This window comes from Sebastes umbrosus, chromosome 14 (assembly GCF_015220745.1).
Source record: "Sebastes umbrosus isolate fSebUmb1 chromosome 14, fSebUmb1.pri, whole genome shotgun sequence".
Lineage (NCBI taxonomy): Eukaryota > Metazoa > Chordata > Actinopteri > Perciformes > Sebastidae > Sebastes > Sebastes umbrosus.
This window is the reverse complement of record NC_051282.1, coordinates 19921558-19944083: the sequence shown is the minus strand read 5'-3', so window position 1 is coordinate 19944083 and position 22526 is coordinate 19921558. Positions and strand designations below refer to the sequence as shown.

General features: G+C 41.8%; 1 protein-coding gene across 10 annotated transcripts in view; it reads right to left on the bottom strand.

Moving 5' to 3' along the window:
* The window catches only part of si:ch211-278a6.1 (SRC kinase signaling inhibitor 1), a 136522-nt gene that overhangs the window by 6710 nt on the left and 107286 nt on the right, over positions 1–22526 (bottom strand). For 6 of the 10 annotated variants that reach the window (XM_037793210.1, XM_037793213.1, XM_037793211.1 and 3 more), the window contains 11 exons: positions 22047–22067; positions 21174–21334; positions 16704–16879; positions 14798–14928; positions 14336–14483; positions 12235–12541; positions 11838–12099; positions 10683–10822; positions 9597–9749; positions 6564–7466; positions 4164–4301 (listed from right to left, as the gene is read on the bottom strand). In XM_037793210.1, the coding sequence (XP_037649138.1) occupies positions 4164–4301; positions 6564–7466; positions 9597–9749; positions 10683–10822; positions 11838–12099; positions 12235–12541; positions 14336–14483; positions 14798–14928; positions 16704–16879; positions 21174–21334; positions 22047–22067 (2540 nt within the window). The remainder of the gene's footprint in view (positions 1–4163; positions 4302–6563; positions 7467–9596; positions 9750–10682; positions 10823–11837; positions 12100–12234; positions 12542–14335; positions 14484–14797; positions 14929–16703; positions 16880–21173; positions 21335–22046; positions 22068–22526) is intronic. The other 4 variants (XM_037793212.1, XM_037793214.1, XM_037793220.1 and 1 more) reach the window with 2 other exon arrangements.

Genomic DNA, 22526 nt, shown 5'->3' with positions numbered 1-22526 from the left:
TAAATGATTTAGAAGACAGATTTTTCTCCATCCATCTGTAAGCTAAATTGTCAGGATCTGTTTTCTTGGTTTGACATTAAAGACGTCAGGAATTTGATCAAGAAGAAGCGATTTCAAAAGCAACAGCTTGTGGAAACCAATAATACCACGCTGGATTCTCAGCATCGTGCCTCATTAAGGTTTGAATAGGGTGCTAAAATATTTGTGTTTCCACCAAGCTCATTGCTACAGTACATATCACTGCATGGTTAACCGAGTTCACACCCCAAAGTGTTCAATAATGAATTAACAATAAAATAATCATGAAAATATATGTGAAATAAAAATGACGCAAGAATTTGTTTAATAATTCAAGACATAATTAAAACGCAACTCTTTATCATGTGACGTTATTTCATCATTCATTTACATAATATCAGAATTTTATTGTATCGTTATTTTTATTTCATTAGACATTTTCAAGTCAAGATGTCCTTTTTCAAAAGTCTTTGAAATTTTATTTAATTTTTTTTCAATTACACTTTTATTTCATGTCAATTATTTCACAATGTTATTTTTTATTATTTCATAATGTCACGTTTCGCACTTTTACAGTGATGTTGTCCCCGCCCTCTCACCTTTCAGCCAGGGGGAGCATGTGATTGGCTGAGAGGTCAGGGGGCGGTGACAACACCACTGTAAAAGTGACATTATGAAATGACTAGAATTACCGCCACGTGGTTGTATGCCTCCCCCAACCAGTCAAGTTGTAGTTTACATCCATGTCTGTCAAAAATGTCATCACTTCATCATTTTATCCTGTTAGACATTGGTGTGAAATTGTCATAATTAGCATATGAATTCTTGGTGTTTCTGCCAAAAACGTGTTTTGTGAGGTCACAGTGACCTTCGACCACCAAAATCTAATCAGTTCATCCTTGAGTCCAAGTAGACGTTTATGACAAATTTGAAGAAATTCCCTTCAGGTGTTCCTGATATATCACGCTCACAAGAATGGTACAGACGTGAGGTCACAGTGACCTTGACCTTTGACCTTTACCACCAAATTTGCCAAATTTGAAAAAATTCAATCAAGATTTAATTACATTCATATTTAATAAGGTTTTATTTACTCTTTTGTAAATGTGCCTTAAACACATAGAGTGTGCTCTGTATCTATCCGTGTGGCGTGACCACGGGGATATAAGTAGGTGCTGGGAATCTGGTCTGTGAATTTATTTTATTAATTAATTTATTTTTATTATTTTTATTGATTTATTATCATTACTATTTATTTATTTTATTATAATTTTATTAAATGCCAAAAAGGGCATTTTGAAATATGTGTATTGTAATATACTGTATATACTCTGTGTATTATATTTCATAATAATGTTCAGTTTTAAGTTTCTTCATTTCACAACTTATTTTTTAAATTTTGTTAATATTTTTCATATAATTTCACACAATTTATTCATGTGATCATTAATTTCATAATCATTTGTTTATTTAATATTGAACACTTTGGGGCTCCAAACAAGTTTAGGTTGTGTATCTGTATTAGTAGATACTAATAATGGGACTAGTATGACCACATTGGAGTCCTCCGCTTTCCTGACGAACAACCTGTGCTTGTTCTTGTATAACAAAACCTCTCCAAACCTCTACCTACTGGTGCACTAATGGACTACTTGACCTCTCAACTACTCGCTCCACTTCATACTTCAAAATGCCACAAAATGCAGTTATTGGCTATTGTGAAAGCTGCCACAGCTGACTGTTTATTCTCTTGGTTTTAAGTCAGCTGGTTCTTTGTTTCTGTTTATTATTCGTCATGCAGTTGTGGTGTGTTGCCACCCTAAACGGCTTGGCGCCGACTTCCCACGCCGACAATTAGCTTTGAGTGCATACTGTCCCTTTGAGGATAGCGCTTTCACACATACAGCTTCTTTTCACAATGGCTGTTTTGAACAGTTTGTGGACAAAGAGAGAGTGCGTGAGTGTCATAATGAAATAATAGGACTAATTTTGCTTTCATTAGACAAGTGCAGGAATCCACTCTACTTCCAAATCCCAGGGAATGAGAGAGACTGATGGGGGAAGAGTGAAAAGGAGAAACGGGCAGCGTGCGTAAATTGCAGAGTATAGAAAAACAGAAGAAGGAAGGAGACATAAAGAAGAGGAAACGTGAAAGACTTAATGGTGGGGAAAAGAGAGAGCTGTCCTCTTCATATTGAATAATCAGTGATTGCCAGTGACTCAAGGGGCGATTATTACATGGCACTGCAGAGATTCCTCCCAATCTTCTCTGAGTCTGAGGCGACCAAAGCTTCATTACGTCCCCATCTCTCCAATCTCTCCCTCTCTGCCTAACACATTCATGGCTCTGCAATCTTCAAGACTGAATTTGTGTCTGAATGCTCCGTCAAATTCGGTGGGGTATGGAGGTTTAGGTTCACTCCACTGCTCCTGTTATTTTTCAAATTACATTGACATTAAGTTTTTTCTCCCCTGTGCACAGGCGTGGTGCAAAAATCTTCTCTTGGCTATACTGGACCGACATGCTTCAACAGTTCAATTTCCTCGCCTCCAGAGGCTATCAAGCATCCTTATGTCCAGTCCTTTACCTTATTTTATAACACTGTAATGATGGCAAATTACCCCCACCACCCCAAACCCCTGAAAAAGATGTTGAGCCAGCTATCAGGCAAACGTTTAACAACATATATATAGAAGAGGCTTCAGCAGAGAGTTTGCAAGTTTTCTGAAATTAAACTTTAGACTTCAACTATACATTTTTGTAGGTTTATGCAGGCGGCAACCCTACTGAGCCTACTTCTTACTTGATTTATCACCTCAGTAAACATTGTAAACATGAGTTTATGGTCTCAATCGCTAGTTTCAAGTCTTCTTCAATACAGCATGATGTTCATTTAGTCAATTATGGTTCAATTTAGAGTCAAGTAGACCATAAAGCAGGGTATGCTTTACCTTGTGATTGATAGGTTGCTACCACGGCGTTGTCCGGTCTGGGAGTTGTCCGTGTTTTCGTCTCACAACTTTAACCCTTTCACAGTGTGTTTTCAGTTCTTGAAAGTTTTGGTCGCCTAAAAATGTCTTATTCAGTATTCGGTTGTACGTAGCGCCACCCTCTCGATGGGTAAAAGCCATAGTCCACACAGCAATGAGTGACGTCACGGTTTCTACGTTCATTTCTTATATATAGTTTATGGGTCTGTGTGACCACGCTGATTTCTCATTCAAAACAATCAGGCCGAGTTTTACATTTACAGAACAAAATTCAGATCTATTATGGTAATACGTCATGCTAAGTAAAGATGTTTTATAACTTTTTAATTGGTTTAGATACTATAATTAGAGATAGCTTAAGATTTTCAAACATAAAAACACAGTTTAGATAATTGAAGCGCTAATCCTCCATCGCTTATCACCTGTCTGACACGCGTCTCTCTGTGGGATAAAAAGCCTGCAGAGGATTCTTTGATCTATTTCGACAAACTCATGATAATGAGACTGTCACAACAATGTGACTTTGCCATCAAAAGGATTTACGATCATTAGCTAAACTGGTTTCAAATTCAATTAATCATGGCCACAGTCTTTCAACAATAGATCTTAAATATTACAGATTATGTGAGATGTAAGCTGAGGAGTGGAGCGTGGTGGGGACGTGCAGTAATTCTGTGGGGCAAGGAAAGGACGGAGTGGAGGTGAAGCGTGATGGAAAAGGCCGAGCTATGCTTGATCTGGTGTGTAAAGTGCAGAGGGGCTGCATGGCTGTTCTGGAGGTTCAGATGCAGACATTCTTTGTGCTTCTATTATAACAAATCATGTTTCTATATCAAGAACAAGGTCATCAAATTTGCCTGAATATGTGGAAAAAAACATTAAAAACTCTCCCATCTTTTTGATTTATAGCAGGCACAGATCATTGCCTCTCTTTGCCCCAGTTTCAGATAAAGAGCCTAGTAAAATGCAATGTCTTTTTTTATAATGATCATCTTCACTTTTATGACTTTATACCCCTCTTCTGTGCAAGCCTTTTTTAAATTCCTGAAAAATGGTTATAGCCTCGGCTGCCACCACCGCAAAAGTCCGTCTGCACAGACGCTGCCAGATCAAGCGTGCATTGGCCTTGACAGGACTACATATAAAGATTGTACCTGGTGCTGGCCCTGGATCTTCAGGAAGTCCTCTCTTCTGCCACTTTTAGTCTTGTCTGTGCTGTTCTGCTGCAGGTGCTTCAGTTTGGAGGCAGCTGAGGAGTGCAGGACCTTACCAACGCTTGAACTATTCCCTCCCTGAAAGGAGAAGAGAGAAAGAAGAGACGTGTGAATCAGACCTTGGACACACTGTACATGTTCATACATTTCATTTCTCCTCTTCAGGGCCTTTAGTTTACGCATCACACACACATCAGACACACATCAGCTGCGTTCAGAGTTTGATTCCAGCAAGCGAGTCTGTCCCCCGAGACCAATGAGGTTTTTAAGATCACAGCTTGTAGCTGATACAACTGAACAATCCACTTCAGAGTGTTTCACCATCTATCAGTAGAAAAATGACAAAGACGAGAATATAGAAACGCAGCATCAAAACTGACGTTGCGTAGCGTAGCCTCGCCGCAGGATCCACAAAGCAGTGTGCTTAATGATCTTTCCTGCTGAGTTACTCTGTCGACTATGTCTTATATGCACAAAAACAAATACACACTCAGTCAAATTTCCTTCCCACTGTGCCTCTTCTGCACGCAGAGACATTAGCTGAAAAGAAAACTAATAAAAGATTAACTGTGGTAGCGTTTAGTAGCCAATCTTTCTCTGCTACGGTAATTAAAGGAAAAGAATCCTGTCTTCTCTTGATGTGAAGCTGAACTTAGAAATGCAGACATAAAATATACAGTACATGTAATGCTTTATTTAATGTGCTAACTAAAAAGTCAACTGTAATGGGGCTTGAAAGGAGTTCGCTTGTCAGAGTGAATTTGGCGAGCGCACGAGCAAATGTTGGACAAGAGCAGGAAGAAGGGGTCATGTTGAAATGTTGAACGTGGTTGAAGTTGGAGTGACGAAATAATGAGTGAAGACGCTGTAATCCTCAGCGATGCCTACGGGAACGCTCCACGGCTCGACATCAGAGGGGCTGAAACTCACCATGACAGTGCGACTGTCAATTATTGCAGCCCTGCCCTGAGTGGGAGGCTACATTCAGACCAACAGGGAATACTACGCGAGGCGTCAAGACACCTCAATGAAGTGGCAGCTGACACAGGAACGCAATAAGTCTTTTGATTATCACTAATCTTTTGTTGTGTTACGCTCAACTGGAGGTGAGTTGAAAGAAGGCTACTCGCAATGTCTGGTAATAGAGTTCAACGCGTGGTCATCAGATATTAACAGGAAGTGTATTAGAAGTGATATTTGGCTTTGGTGTAAGAGAGAGATTACTGTGCTCGTAAAGGTTCCTGAGGAATAAGATTGATAATGAAGTTGCTTGCTGCTACGTGAGCGTATTGCTGCTCAGTATGCTCAAGGCTCTCGCCAAAGCCACCAGTTTCCATTGAAAAAAACGGTAATTTTACCTCGTATAACACAGGGGTTGCTGGTCTTCCACTGCCTTGATCGTTTACTTTGTTTGTGTTATTGTGTGACTTTGGTTAGTTTTGATTCACCAAAGTCACACAATAACACAAACAAACTAACCAATCAAGGCAGCAGTAGACCAGCAACCCCTGTGTTCTGCATGGTAAAATTACAGTTTTTTTCAATGGAGTCTGGTGGCTTTGGCAAGAGCATAGATGGATATAACGGCAAGGTAAAGCAGTGAAAATATTCTAAATATAGCGTACACTTAAAACGATATTGATTTTTTTTAGGTGATCCTTTCTTTCAGGTGGCTAAAATACGTTTTGCTGCTGGCCTCGTCCACAGCAGCACATTGTTCTGTGCGGTAACTTGTGTCTGTTTCTCTAAGCTGGGGTTGTGCGAACACTGATTATGGATAAGTACCTCATACAACTCCACTTCAAAACACCCGAACTATCCCTTTAAGCTTGTTTTAAATATAGCACAACAACTGATGCACCTCGACCCATCAATATGTTGTTTAAAACTATTTCTGAGGGAGAGAGTTGGTTTCAAGACAGAACGAAGATGAGAAAATAGAGCTGACAAGTAGAGCGGAGAAAAAAGAAAAGGAAATTTAAGATATTTGTATTATCTATGCGTTCGTTTTTTATTGCCTGTTCGGTGTAACAAAAGGTGAAATTGGCTGGATTAGTTACAGACAACAGAAAACAGATGCCAGGACAGATCGATAAAGAAACACTTAACAACTCAGGGCTCAGCAGGACAGCAGCTCCAGCACTAATCACAGAACAGACAAGTAGGCAGGAAGTCTGTTGTCTGTCCCCTATTACATATTTTCAATTTCAAATACAATTAGATGCCGATTTAGTCAGGGAGCAGACATCAGAGGATTGAAAGTGAAGTTCCAACAGTCACCCAGAGAGAAGCAGTGAAGAAAGAAAGCAGAAATCTGCACAGCAGGTGTGAGCAATGAACCTGGATCGATGCTGGGTTGAAAGAGGACGGCTTGGGTGGGACCGGTGGCCTCTTGGTCTCTGAGGTCGGACCGCTTGTCATCTGTACAGGAGTGCTTCTGGTGGTTGTCTCGGTGTAGAACTGCTCTGTAGTCGGATGGCCGCCGATCTCTATCAAGGTGTTCTCCAGCTCACGTATAGTCTCCTCCAAGCTGTCCAGCCTCCTGTAGGTGCTGATTCGGATATCTTCTCCGGTTTTCCTCTGGCTCTGGTTGGATAGACTATCCACAGAAGGAGCTGACCCACTGCTTAATGATTTCTGCTGTACCTCAGGAACCTTAATTTCAGTGTTGTGCTGAAGTGTTAGCACTCGATCCCCTGTTTCGATCCCTCGCCTCAGAGCCTCCACCAGAGAGCTCTGCTGGCCTGAGCGGAGGGAGGATTTTAATCTGGGTTTGGGCACCGGCTTGGATGACTCCATCAGGGAATGCAGCAGCCTGTAGGCATCCCTGACTGTTGTTTCCTCTCTGAGGAGCACTAGGAGAGGCCGGCCACTCAGCTGGACCTCAGGGACTTCATTAGTGTGAGGTGAGATGGTCAGAGTCTGCAGAGCTTCTCCTATAGTCCTGCTGAGCTCCTGGGCCTCAACAGGAGACACCACCCTCACCTCCCGCTCTGTCAACAGCAGGGAAACTTCCTGCTTTAACTCCACGTCCTCCTTACGCTGCTCTCGCTGAGGAAATGAATCCCTTTCTTTTGAAACTTTAGTCTGGTAGACTCCGGTGTGACGACCAGTCCAGTCTCGTGATGGACTCTCTTCTACAGGGTTATTAGGTGAATCTCTGACAGGATCCTCTGAGGCAGCGGGCGAAGCTGGCAAACACTCTGTCAACACGATGTGGGGGACAGGAGACAAGCGCCTTCCCTATAAATGAGGAGAGCACTTGAGGTTTAAATTCAAACACACTGAACCGGTATTAGATCCAACAACTCGCTACGTGAGATCACTGCACACTCAGACAACCAAACGAAAGAAAAGTAAACGACTTTAGCAACATGAAGATGCCCATCAACACCATACGTATCAGTGTGTAAACATGTGTGGGCTCCTTACTGTTGCATCTGATGTGCTGCCTGTGTGGTCTGTCCCATGCAGCTCCCTCTCAAGTCTAGAGCAGCCAAGTAAGTTGTTTTTACTGCTGGTCACACATACTAACTGGCACTAACTCACACACAAAAAACACCACAACATCAACAACTGTAAACCCACTGCAGAAAACACTCACACAGAATGTCCCTAATGTGGTTGTGAAGGATATTTATACTTACAATAGGGACTCAATGTCCAAAGTGCACTCATGTGCTAAGGATGCTTCCTGAAAATGATTACTAAGTAACACTGTGTTTTATAATATGTGCTAAGTTTAACCTGCATTATAGGTAGTAATATAGGCAGCTATATTTTCAGCAAAAAAAAAAAAATCTGTACGCTACCTGCCCATCAACAAATGACAGACAAAATTAGCAATTAGCTAATGAAGAAAGTTGAGCACCAAGCACACCGGATACTTTCTTCAAGTGTTACCGAAGATCAAACCAGAGCAAATATTGATCTTACATTCATCAGGTGGCGAGAAACATAACTCTCAAATGAATGCCAGCATTGTCTACTGGATGCGTAAAGCTGCATTCTCACTACAAGCGGCAGGCTGCAAGTCATTTTCAATGGAATCCAGTGACATGAAGCTACAAAATGACGCCTGACACTTGATGCTGTGTGACGGGCGTGACGCACTACAAGTAAAGTTCAGCTGCTGGTCTCAACTTTTTTCAGCGCTCCAATGACGCGGCAAAGTGTCAACCAATCTTATGTTTTTTTCTTTAAAAAAAAAAACATTAGCCAGGTCCCAGTGCTTTATAATGACATAACTACATCAACGAGCGCTTGAGCAACAATGTAGCTGGCCACGCTGGCTGTTTTGATGATTTTGTCGCTCGTAGTGTGAACGTAGCATCAGTATGCAACTGTCTGCTGACTTTATAAGCCAGTGATATGGTGATATATATGTATGTCAGCCAGTTTTAATGTTTTTCTGCCCCCGAGTGGTCAAAAAAGAATTGATGCAACTTTAACTTCAAGTTATGTGTGTACAAATGATCACACTAACAAATAATTATATTCGGTGTGTGGTGGTTATTCAGTCTCCACACCAGTTTAATGCAATTGCAAAACTGCACAAGTTGATTACCGACAGACTCGTGTGAAAGTAAGACTTTGGTTGGGATTCCTTAAAAACAGCATTAAGCAACATTAAGAGCAATAGTATCTGCTGAAGGGACACTTTGTATTCATCTCAGCTTGAAGAGATAGAGGAGTGGATGTGGCTTGAGGCTGAGCAGTAGCCGGTGGTTTCATTCTGTGCAAGGTGGAGGGGTGAAGAGAAAAAAAAGGTTTAAGAGGGCAGCAATCCACAGCACTCAGTGTTACCTCAGAGCCTGGGGCCTCAGAGGGCCGCAGGTCCAGCCTGCAGGGGGGTACACTTTGCCTGCTGCGAGGGCTAACAGGCAGGGAAAGGGGAAGGGGAAGAGTGAGCCTGAGCGGGACTCTCTCAAACAGCTGGGGAGGGAAAAGGGGGGTACAAAAGCGGTCATAAATTGTAGGATAAAAACACAACAGCTACTGAATAACCAAAATCAGCTTTTGTTGACTTTGTGCTCTATCAAATTTCAGGCAGGCCATCTCAAACACAGTCCAAGCAGCCATCAGGGTCCATCTGTCTGTCTGTGATCTGTGAGCCCCGGGTGATGATGTGTGTGACTGAGCAGTATGTGATCTTTGGGCTCTCCCAGTGCCAGGGGCAAGAAGACATGTGGCACCTGCTGCTTGAACATGTGGTAATGATCATGAGCATGTCTGAGCATGTGTGCGCGCAAAAGCCAGTAGCAGATTGTGGACGTAACATAAATAATAAAAAGAGTGCAGTTTTCCAAGTCATTGAACAACAGCCTATTATGGATTTAATCAACATAATAAACAACCCATGTTTTACGTTACCTCCAATTCGGCAGCAATTTTCTCCTCCTCTGTTTCCTCCTTGTCCCCAGAGGCAAGTGTGGGGGGTGTCGACGCAGGACGGGGGTTTTCAGACACGGTCCTCCTCAGTTTTACATGCGGCTTCTGGCCTTCAGTCTCTTCAGATTCAGTCTTCTACAATCGCAAATACAAAACTAGAATTACCGCCTTGCAGTTGTGTGCCTCCGTCAACCAGTCACAGTTGCAGTTTACATCCATGTCTGTCCAAAATGTCATCACTTCTTCATTTTAACCTGTTAGACATTTAACAGTGTGAAATTGTCATAATAAGCATATGCATTCTTGAGTTATGGCTTAAAACGTGTTTTGTGAGGTCACAGTGACCTTTGACCACCAAATCTAAATCAATTCATCCTTGAGTGCAAGTGGATGTTTGTGCCAAATTTGAAGGAATTCCCTCCAGGCGTTCCTGAGATATCATGAGAACGGGTGGGACGTACGTACAAATACGTACCATAGACTGTATATAAGAAGTAGATGTAGTTACTGTGACGTCCATGACCAACTCCTAGACCGGACAAAGTCGTGGTAGCGACCTGTCAATCACAAGGTAGCCACGCACTAAAGCATACCCTGCTTTATCGTCTATTTGACTCTAAATTGGACCATAATTTACTAAATGAACATCATGCTGTATTGAAGAAGACTTGAAACTAGCGATTGAGACCATAAACTCATGTTTACAATGTTTACTGAGGTAATAAATCAAGTGAGAAGTAGGCTCATTTTCTCATAGACTTCTATACATACTTCTTTTTGCAACCAATCACTTTTCAGAGCCAGAGGTTGCCCTCTGGCACTAACGGACCGACAGACAGACAAAAACATAATGCCTCCGGCCAAAAAGGCTTCTAACAGTGTCCGAAGCTTGCAGCTTCAACATTTTATAGACAAGCACACAATGTACAATGTCAACACATATTTACATCTGAGGATCCTTGTGAAATTAAAACATTGTCTATTTGACATGATTACTTGTTCAACTGCACAATCCTTACTTCATGTGATGCACATACATGGTATGCTTGTGAATCTTCTCTGTCGTACCTTTATACATTTTCCAGGAATGAGAGGCTCTCCGCTGCGGCTGGTTATGCCTGGAGAAGACGGGAAACTGCGTCTAGGTGGCGGAGGAGGAGGAGACTTGGAGGGTTTCTCTGTGCGATACCGTGGCACTGTCAGCTCATCTGGGAAAGGAAGTAATTCGGGCATATTGAGAAAGGAGTCGTACTTGCGTAATATACGTTTGCAGAGATTTTAGAAGAAGCTATGAGGCATATATAGGCATTATTAGGGGCCAATCACATGTTGTGTCTAGAAACGCGTGGGAAAACACAAGCCGTACTGCTTTTATCCTTTTATCCAAGGTACTTGGGAGGTTGTGCTCCTGTTGCGCCTGTTGTTACTAAGCAACCAAAACCTGCGTGCTGCAAAGACGATGATAATGAAGTTACGGTAGCTTAGCAGTAGGCCTCACTGACTAAACTAAACATAGTTAGGCAGTTTGTCTGACCTTTCAACTGGATGTTGTGACGTCCTTGAACGGAAAGGGTGAAGCAGTAAAGTAAAATAGTCCATGGGACGTCATAAAGCTCTGGGTAGCCTGCACTAACATTATTAACTTCTCCTCTATATATTTACCATAGACTGATATTTATAGAAGAAAGAAAATATATTTGCCGGCCGATTAGTTGTTCCTCGTAACATGACATGCGGTGCACGTTGTTGCGTTACAGAAGTTTCAGACTATTTTTATCTCGGGGACCAGCCGTCGCACCCTGAATAGCAGACGCTTGGGAATGCTCGGTCGCATCTACATTGACAACGATGGATTTGAGGGTACAAAAAATATGCCCCTAATATGTGTAGTGTCTAAAACCTGCTTTACTCAATATTGATTGTTATGTCGAATTACTTATTGTATTTATAGAACTAACTAACTTTCTTAAAATTCATACTGTATCTTCAGTTTTGATGTTTTTCATATTTTATTTCAGTTTAGGAAACATATATTCTTGAGAAAATCTGATGACCTGCAGTAAAACTATTTTAAAACGAATTGGATTCGTTTTAAAATGCACGGTGGTTACCCAGAAAAAAATCTGTTTTTCTGAGCTCTTGAAGAGCTGACAATGTGAGGAGGCAAGGTTCTCGCTTGACAGTGATGCATGATAATGATGCAGACTGAACGCTCCATCTCACCAGAGCCACGCCTGGATCCTCCCTCCTTCCCAGAGAGCTTGTGCTGGGGCTTGCTGACGCGGTGCTCTGGGTTTCCTGCCCCACTCTGGAGGACCTGGCAGGCCGGTGTGTTGGAGGAGGGCTTGAGCTGCTTGGCAGCAAAGTCCAGGTCTGGAATAGCTTTCATTAACTCAGCCTGGGTCTCCTCCAGCAACCGGTTGATGTCCTGGGCGCTGTACTGGGTCAGACTGGCCCGCTTCTCCTCCCAGTCCCGCTCTGCTGCCTGTGAAGTGCAGAGACTGATCTAAACACTTTATAAACACACAGCCGATGTGCTGTTGCAGTACTGGTGTAACTATGTTGTGATATGATTTGTAATTCTGTGAAACCAGAGAGGAAAAAGAAAAATAATTCCTACCAGTCGGACCTCCACGGATAAAGCTTTGTCAGCTAAAGCACGGCGTTCCAGCTCCTCCAGGGCTTTGCCCTTGTGGGGAACAGGAGGGTGATTGTCCTTGTGAGGGCCGGACAGGTTCCCGTGGCCACGGCTGATGCTGGCATGGGGGCTCCAGTTGGACAGGCTGTTGCCTCCCCCAAGGTCATTGAGAGTGAGCTGTTGGCTGGTGGTGAGGTCAAAGTCTGAAAACTTTCGCAAATCGTCGTTGTGCTTTGATGAAGGAATAGAGAAGTCTTCCTGCTTCTTCCACACACCCTCATTCGCTTGTCTGGTAAGACATGGAAGATGAATTCATTAATCAACTCTTTGAAATGTAACACAAACAAAAACATGAATAACCCATGACTTGAAGTGAAGACAATTGTTGCTAGATGCCAAAAACATTTTAAAAAAAAGGCTTGAAACACTGTGAAGGGCACAAACCTTCTGCCAATTCTCTCTCTTTTCCCCACAAAGATGAGAGAAAATATTAATTTGATAAGCTCTTTGATCAGGGAGGTTAATTAAACCAGAAAGTGGGGTGATTTTTGGACACTGGGCTGATTAGGAGATACGACAGAAGGCTGAAGGGCACATTTTAAAAGTCCAAGTCCATACGCGCCATAAAATTAAAAAGTATTTATTCATGTGGCTGAAAGGAGCCTTCATTAGGGTGTTACCCATAAAGCCAAGTGGTCACATTAACACTAGCTGCTTGCCCTTCAGGACACGTTTTTTTCTACATTATGTCTTTAAATCATCTCTCTGTCTAGTTTTAAGAGCTTTGGCGTAAAAACATTAAATGTTTTATAGCGGAAATCTCTGACCCGATTCAACAACAATATCTAATCAATTTTTCCACCACATTTTATGAAAAATCCATAAAGTTCTGCTGACACACAAACAAAAAGGGGTGAAAACATAATCTCTTTGGCAGAGGTACAACCTTAAAAGCCTTCCTTGAATTGATTACAACCGGGTACGTTCTTGTGTCAGCTAATGTCGGACATATTTCACTATAAGTGTCACTATGTAAGAATGTATCACAAATGCACTTCCACCATCAGTATTTATAGGATTACTTAAAAGCTTTTCCATCTCCGAGTCAATGTAAGGACACTTTATAAGGATTCTATCTACACTCAGCTTCTTTAAAGGAACAGTGTGTAACATTTCGGGGGATCTATTCGCAGAAATGGAATATAATATTCACAACTATATTTTCATTAGTGTATAATCACCTGAAATTAAGAATCGTTGTGTTGTCGTTAGCTTAGAATGAGCCCTTCTTATCTACATACAGAGAGCGGGTCCTCTTCATGTTGTTGTGTCTAGAAGGTAACCCCCAATTTGCGAAACTCTCGCAAAATGGTTAAGGTTAGGCACTGACCTCAAATGGTTAGGGTTAGGATAGGTCGTCAGGTAAAACGAGTCTCGCAAGAGTTTTCACACGATTTCACAACTTGGGGGTTACCTTCTAGACCAACCATGGATGTATAAAGAGAGTTGGATACAGTGTTGGAGGCGGCTCCAGTTCATTCCTATGAGCGTTGCTCAGTGGCGCATGAAGCCAAAATGGCTCGACTGCGAGTGATAAATTACCCGGATCATCCGGCGATCTTCCGCATCCAGCTGGCCCATAGAGCAGGCGCAGTAGCGTTTCCTTTAACCCCGCCTCCAAGCCCCCGGTCCAGCCTCGATCTGGGTCTCATTCACATGAACGGAGGGAAGGAACTAACTCTGGATTCAGCTATTAATGCATTTCACAACTTCTAGGACCTTATGATTTAAATAAGGGCTATTTAATTGTTCGTACTGCGTAAAAGCGTGGTAACGCCAGCCGCCGTCTGACTTCCGTTTTTCTTAAAGTAGTGGTATTATGGTAAGGATAAAGGCGTTACTCAGTGGATCACGTTACTGCAGTCTTTGAAAGGGAGGAGTGAGCGGAGGAGTACTTAGTTGGTTGCATTCTGCAACCACACCACTAGATGTCGCCAAATCATACACACTGTACCTTTAAAACTGCCATGTAAAGCATTAAGGCACTGATGTACTGTTGCTCTCAGTTGGAGCAGCTTCATACTTGCGCATGGTGGCGAGGGTGTCAGTTATAGTCTTGCAGCGTTTTAACAGGGCATCCAGCCGGTGTGGCTCTTCTTTCAGGAACTTGACGGCCTCCACCTCCACCCTGAGCACCACCCGCATCTTACTCTGCAGGCCTGGGAACTGATCTGCAGCAGAAAAGAAGAGAAGTAACACAGGGAGCCAACCAAAGCAAATCAATTCCACTTGTCAAAGGTGTTGAAAGCTTTTTGTGATAATCAAACGAAACATTTTTGAACAACTGAAAACGGTCAGGGTGTTCATTAAGACAATGAGCAATCTGAGACTGATTAAATGTTTGACAGGCTGGCTGTGGGTGACTAAAAGATAATCAGTGCCTTGGTGAGTAATTAGTGCATTATAAACTGTCTGGCTGAGTAAAAGACTGTGTTTTCTGTTTTGTGCCTGTGCACAGAATGTGAAATGTGCCAGCGTGACTCACTTTTCAGTTCTGTGAGTGTTTCTCCCAGCTTTCTCAGAAGAGTGGCCTTCTCCTCTAGCTCCTGCACTGTCACCAGCTTGTGGTTGACAGACGACTCCTTCTGGATCTCCTCCACTGACTTCTCCAGGTCGCTGAGATGGAACAGACAGAAGGCTGAACACCAGGGACTCCTATGCCACACTTAAATTTTTACTGAATATCTATCTCAGAATTATGCGACTTTAGTTTCAGTAAAACTTCTGCCAATAAACTGCCTCTCAATCAGCTGGCAGCCAGATCAACAGTTCTGGACAGATGAACCGGAGGAGTGTGGACAGCTACTCAAAAGTTTTATGACATCTGAGGTAAAAAAAAAGTGGAACAGAGAATCTGTACAAATGTGAATTTGTTCATCTCTAATATGTCTGGTCTGCTCAGACTTATGTCATATAAATCTGCCTTAAGTTATGTAACGATTTAAAGCTCTATGTATAATTAACCAAAAATAAATTGGCCATTAGCCAGGCTGAATAAGCGACATTGATTAGCCGATATCATCTCACAGTTCAACCAATTAGTCTGCAATCAAAATGCCGCTTAGAGTGAGATTCAGGAACTCTTTTGCTCTGCTGCTCGCAGTGAGATCCAGGACTTATTACTGCAGAACATTTCCACATATGAGACAGAAGCAAGTTATCGGATTATTAAATCTCAAGGTAGCTCTCTGCTCTGGTTTCTCAGTCACTTCAATTAGTTGCTGGACCATCTCATACCTCAGATCTTAATAAGCATCTTGCTCTATGCCGGGCTTAATTACAGTTACAATTTCATCCTATCACGACGACACCCTGTGAGTCATCTAATTATAAAACAGATATGAACTTTGTCATGTTTGAAGCAATTATATGTGATGAGACTCATCTTAAACAAGATAACTGTCAACTTATATATTCAACACACAGACCAAAAAACAGTTACATTGGTACTGTAGAAATGCATATATTGTTCTTTTGATAACTATGGTTTGAATTATTATTCATAAAAAAAAAGAAACTAAACATTTACAGAGAAGACATTATTACTTAAAGGGTAACTTCGGTATTTTTCATCCTGGATCCTATTTTCCCATCTTTTTGTGTCTAACTGACTAATGAGGACAACCATTTCTGAACTTGTTCCAGTATTGACGGAGAATGTTGTAACTGGCAACCACGAAACGATCTGCGAGGGCAAGTGAGCAGCGTCGATGAAACGTTACGTCCACTAAACATGCTTGCTTTTACCACAAACAGGCTCAGATTGTTATTATAAGTGTTATTATAAGAGGACCCTACAGAGAAATAAAACGTTTTTCTTACCTTTAGCTTGATCTGGTTTGTTTGTTATTGTGTCCAAGTCTCAAGGAGAAGTTTCGTTAAATCTGAATATACTCTGGCTCAAATAAATCTAATTCAAAGACCTCATCCACATTGTTGAACTCATTTAAATATTCAGCCATGACATTTAAAGTCTTTTAGATAACACTAAGCTACGCTTTCTGCACTCACACAGCAAACACTTGTGTTTCAACCATGGATGTATTCCACTATTCCATTGTTCAGCAACACGTCACCTCAGCAGATTTCAGAACGAGACTTCTCCTTGAGCGAGACTCTTCCCATGTCAGACACTTATAATAACAATCAGAGCCTGTCATGGCTAAAACCAGCACTTTAGTGGACGTAAATGACGGTGCCAGCTTGCCCCAATAGCACCATAATGCAGCCTGTGAGCAGGTGCCGTCTACAGCGCTCTCCCTCAATACTGGACTAGTTTCAGAAATTGTTGTCGCTATTAGTCTGTTAGACACAAAAACATGGGAAAATAAGGTCCAGGTTGAAAAATACTGAAGTTAACCTTTAATACTACGTCTTATACTGTTACTGACTGGAGCTGCTGGATGATGAGCTCCTCCTCGTTGAGGTACTTGAGTCTCTCCTCCTCCACCAGCAGGCGCTGTCTCTGCAGAGGATCCTCCTGCTTCCTCAGGGCGTCGGCCACGCGCACGTTCAGCTCCGCTTCTGTCCGCTTCAACAGAGTTCGCACTGAATCCTGGTTGTCAATCTGCACACACACATTCAAACACAATGTTACAGATAATATTACTCTTACTTCAGCAGGACATGTTGTTTGGAAATGAACTGTATCAATGTTAGCCTCACTAGCTCATGAGAATAGCTTGTTGAAGTTGTGAAATCTGTTATCGCTGCCATCGCAGCATAACAACGGGACAACTGGGAGGAGAACTGCAGTCGCCTAAGGCTTTTCAAAACAGACCTCAGTGATTTACAGCAACTTGTGCTTGAGAGGGCGGCAGGCTGTGGCCTCTCGTTTTACTGTACGACCTTCTCTGTCTCGTTATGACAGAAGAACATTTCGCTCTATCCTTGACTGTTTATGTGTCATTCAGCAACCATGGCATCACTGGCATCACATTTCTTGTGAATCTTTAGCCTTAAAGGGTAGGTTCGGTATTCTTCAACCCATGTTTTTGACTGACAAATGGGGCCAAGTATTTCTGAAACTCCATAATGTTGTCAGACACTTATAATAACAATCTGAGCCTGTTGGTGGCAAAAACAAGCTCTTTAGTGAACGTAACGTTACATTGACGCTGCCCCCTTGCCCTCGCAGCTTGTTTTGCGTCTACAGCGCTCTCCTCAATACTGGACCAATTTCAGAAATGGTTGTCCCCATTAGTCACGGGTCAGTGCTTGAAGTGGGCCGGTACTCACCAGTACGCAGTACCGATAATTCTACATTTCACTCCTTGGCGTACCGTGACTTTTTCTTGCATACCAGCACTTCTCACAAGCTGCCGGTACTCTTCTCTGCCCTCTCCATATCAGGTTCTCTGTGAGATTCATAACGACGATTCATAACGGCGCAGTGCCGGCATATTTGCGCTGTGCCTCATAAGTCGTATGAACATAAAAATGTGGTGAACAAATATAATTAATGAAACATTATTTAAGTTTTATGAATCTGCAAATCGGCAAACATTTCCAGAAGAATTAAATGTTTAGATGAAGGCTGTGATATGTGTAAGGAATAAAATAATCCTTTAACTAGTAATGATGATGGTCCAAAATTATGTAAAATTGCATAGTTTTCTCCTAGTATCTTTTATTCACAGTAGACATTTTTATCCTTTTTTATCCTATCCTCTTTATCCTGCCTTATAATATGTAGGAGCATCCTGATTGGGACATTGGCTGCTTCTAAAACCTGAACGATACCCTCCTATAGGCTACAAATAACACAGGAAAGCACTTTAACTATTAACACTCTGGGTAAATATACAAACACATCACCTTAAACCTATAATATATATGTATTGGAGTATTATAGGCCTACTATAGAAGATGCATAGCCCAAGTATAATAATAGCAATAAAATCACAGCTGATTATGTCTGACACAGTATAACATGCTTAAAGAAATAATTAATAAATAGGAATAAGTCGCAAGAGATTGCTGATACCGGCCGATACACACAACAACATGTGAATAAGGGAGTACTGACACTTATTTTCTTTCCACTTCAAGCACTAGTCCAAGTAGAAAAATACCAAAGTTACCCTTTAAAGTGCTGCTAGATGCAGCAAGTAGTTCCCTCTGTGGCGTGTGTGTGTGTGTGTGTGTGTGTGTGTGTGTGTGGGTGTGTGTGTGTGTGTGTGTGTGTGTGTGCGTGTGTGTGTGTGTGTGTGTGTGTATCAGCATGTGCATATAATGTTTCTCCTAACACAGAAAGCCGGGCTGCCCTGAGGACAACGAAGGCTGTCCGTGACAGAAGCACTGAGCGTGAACTGAGCTCCGTCTCGGTGTTATGAATGGAATATTCTACAGGACTGCTGCATGTAATACAACTCCCTGAGATGAAAACACCTGGTAAGCAAGAACAATTAATAATTGATCAGCCTTATGTTCCAGGAAGTGAAGCAAGACAACAATATCACTAAAAATTACCCAGTATTCCCCATTATACTACGAATAATGATGCTGCACATGCATCCGGCCAAACAAAAAGAGGGAATATGATAACATCTTTAAAAATCTATTAATATTTACAGAATTGTTTTTTTCATCTTGCAGCACTGTTCTACCTTTCTCCCCTGTCTCTCCTGTACACCCCCTCTGTATAATTCATGAGCCACATGTAAAATTTAAGCCGCTGGCCATCGCCATGGGCAACAATATGGGCCCAGGTGCAGAGGTCACACTTGGGCACACATACAGGTAAACAGCAAAAGTGTCCTCCGCGGCTACAGCACAGCCTCGGTTGTTTGGCTCTCTGTCTCAGCTCAAGAAGCCCTTGTGGCTGCTGTCAGGGAACAAATAAAAGCTGCATGCCCATCATGTGTCACTCTCTTTTCCCCTGCAAGAGACTTGAATCCTCTCCTCCGCCGCTGAAACGTTTAACTCATCATCTCTTCCTGCAGTAACCATGGTATCGCTGGAATCAGAGATAAACTGAATAAATGAGGACCACATCTCCACATTTGAGTTAACCCCTTCTCTGTGGCATTTCATCTGATTCTGCATCCATCGTGACATTTTGTATCTCCGCCAGGTGTACCGAGCTTTTATCTTCCACTCGTTGTATTTCATTATTAATCCTCAAAAGGTACAATGACCTGAATGTGTCATGCAGTACAGCTATGTGAACCTGCAGCATTGAAGTGAAGATCAAATAAACATCAAAGCTCCTGCATACAGTACGTGTGTGTGTGTTGAAATACTGTATAGTATACATTCAACATTATCAACATGTTAAATAACAACTGCATTTAGAAAATAATTCAAATATTGAAAACTAATTTAGCTGTTTTCTACAACTTTGGGGCAATCTGTGGAACAAAAGCCAACCACATGTAGAGTGCATAATGTTGTTTTACATTGTGTATGTCAACAGTGAGGTATGAGGGAATCAACCATAGTGCGTCATTCAGATTAATCAAAACTTGATTCACTGAAAACAATTCATCATAACCTATTGGCACCGAAACGGAAACAGAAATAAGAGGTTTAAAACATCGACCGGCAGGGAAGAGGAGACAAATTATGTACTAGAACAAGCCAATTATTGTTCATTTAAAAACAGTGAGGTGCGAAGGGGGCGGACTTTTACATTTCCTGTCTGATCTGCAAAGATAGAAATTTAAATGTGAAAACAATAAACTTTTCTAATCTTAGTAGATTATTGTTTAATAAACACAATATTGCATCTAACACGTTTTTTTGTATTCAGTTTGACTCTCCTAAATTCCCTCTACTTAAGCAGTCTGGGTTAAAACCTTTTAGCAAAATAAGTATTTCTGTGCTTACCAAAACATAACTAATGAATGGGCTACTAATAAAATGATGATCTTCTAATAATAAAACAATGTAAACACTCATTTACAATGTTAGCAGATTATTATTAAACACAATGACTTTGCTTTTAACAGTCTAACAGCGTCAACAGCATGAGTGGTGACGTTGATGAATGGGATTAAACTCTTTTATAGAGTGCTCCAGTGATGACGTATTTTTGTAGGCCAACCAGGAAGTTAGCACCACCCTGGTTCCCTCAACAAAAAGCCAATGAGATTTTTTTCCATTGGGTTTTGGATTATTGCAGAAAATAAGCTCTGTGGCAAACAAATGATTATGATACTTACACGTTTTGTTCAGCAAGATAATCTTCATAAATGATCACCACTTTTATGATTTTGAAGCATGAATGCAATCGCCAGAAGTTAAGAGCTAACGTTAGGCTGTAAACTAACTACACCACGGTTGCATGAGCGAGTAGACACAACGAGGCTGTAAAGGAGGACGCGTTGGCGTGATGACGTTTAGTAGTCTCATTTAGCCACTTGTTAGCAACCGCTTTTTTAAGACACATAAAAGCTTCAAAATTCACGAGTGGGATATTCACTGATGTTTTTTATAGCGTGGAACAAAATGTTAAAATCTCTTCAGCTTGTGTTAACCACAGATCTTATTTCAGGCATCTAACTAAAAACCCATTCATAAAAACCATTGATTTCCAGATGAGGGAACAGGAAGTGCTAAAATGCAAACTCCTTTCCGGTTTTTAGGACTCATTCCTGCACAACTCCACTGGAAGAAATGATTATGAATTTGTTTTAATACTTTTTTCATATTTATAAATGATCAAAGAGCCAGATTGAGGTTGTTAAAGGGCCTGAATAGGGCTGTACTAGAATATCATAAACGTATTTCAAATAAAACTAAATCTATCTGCATGGCTAGATACCACTCATAGTACATTTAAAAAATGTGTAATTTGGGAGAACAGGATCTTTCAGAAACATAAAATAATAGATTTTCTCGATGGATATACTCCGTACCTGTATCTTGCGTAGCTGGCCGAGCTGTTTGCGCAGGTCGGTGGCGTTCTGCTGCAGGCCGTGCAGGTGGAGCTGCATCTGCAAGCGGCCGGAGCTGTTCAGCTGGCTCATGTGAGAAGGCGGCGGCGGCATCAGAGCTAGAGGTGCCGACGGTGTATGAGCTGCCAATCACAGAGCAGGACACGGGGCGTCACCAGGAGGTCATTGGGAAACAAATTGGGTTAGTTTGCTGGGCTGTGCTCCGGTGAGATTTGCAATCAGCCAGCATGACACAAAGTAAAAAAAGTAACACACACACACACACAGCATACAGCCCCACAGAAATGTGCATAAATAGAAAATCTGGGCACACACTGGAACAAATACAGTGTGTGAATGCCAAAAAAAAAGCGCCATATTCACAAAACCCTAATAGCCCACTGGGAGAAATGTGAGCTCATGCTATTAGTAACCCGTATAGAAGTGCAATTAGTCTGTTCAGTAGTGACACACAGGGGGATAACCATGCTCTTATCTTCACACAGGGCTTTGTGAGTATGGCCATTGACTCCCCAGCTATTCTCTCACACACATATGCCTCCTGATATGCCTCCACACTCTCATACACATTTACAAAGGAGAGCCAAGTCTGTGACAAAACAACCTTCTGAAATTCCCAAAGGAAAAAACCAAGCAGAAATTCAAAAAAGTAGAGACAGAGACAGGACGAGGGGGGTCCGCTCTCCGGGAAACCAGCCAGAAGGAAACAACGTTAGGATAGACAGCGCCAGCTACCCAGCAACACCACACACCCATACAGAGAGCAGCAGAGAGCCATGAGAGGTGTCTGAGAGGAGAAATAAAAAGGGCGATAGAGTAGAAGATGGCAACTACCTTTGTGCTTCAGCCGTCCAGCTGGAATATAGAAAGAGTGAGCCAGTTACCGAGGAGTTAATGAGAGGGTGATAGAGACACAAAGAGGGAGAGGAAGTTCATATTTACAGAATGATGATGCTTTTATTGACTACAACAGAGAAAATGACTCCGGTGATGGTTTAGTGTTTTGGCGGTGGATCAATTTGTGAGGATGCTTCAAAGACTACCGTGTCCTTGCTCTGGCCCTGTGGAGGTCTGGCCACAGAGAGGGTTTGTTTGTGCCAAAAACTGTGCTACGAAATGATGATCATGGGAGAAAAAAAGGACAGAAACAGGAATGAGAGGAAGAAAAGAGAAGTAGCAAGATAAGGGGTTTAATTCAGAAATGCTTCAGTATGTAAAGGCTACACCTGTTGGAGAACGACTCCCATCAGTATTTCAAAAATCCATGTTTTTTAAATTAAAGTCTGATATCTTGAGAAAAACACTTAAATTCTA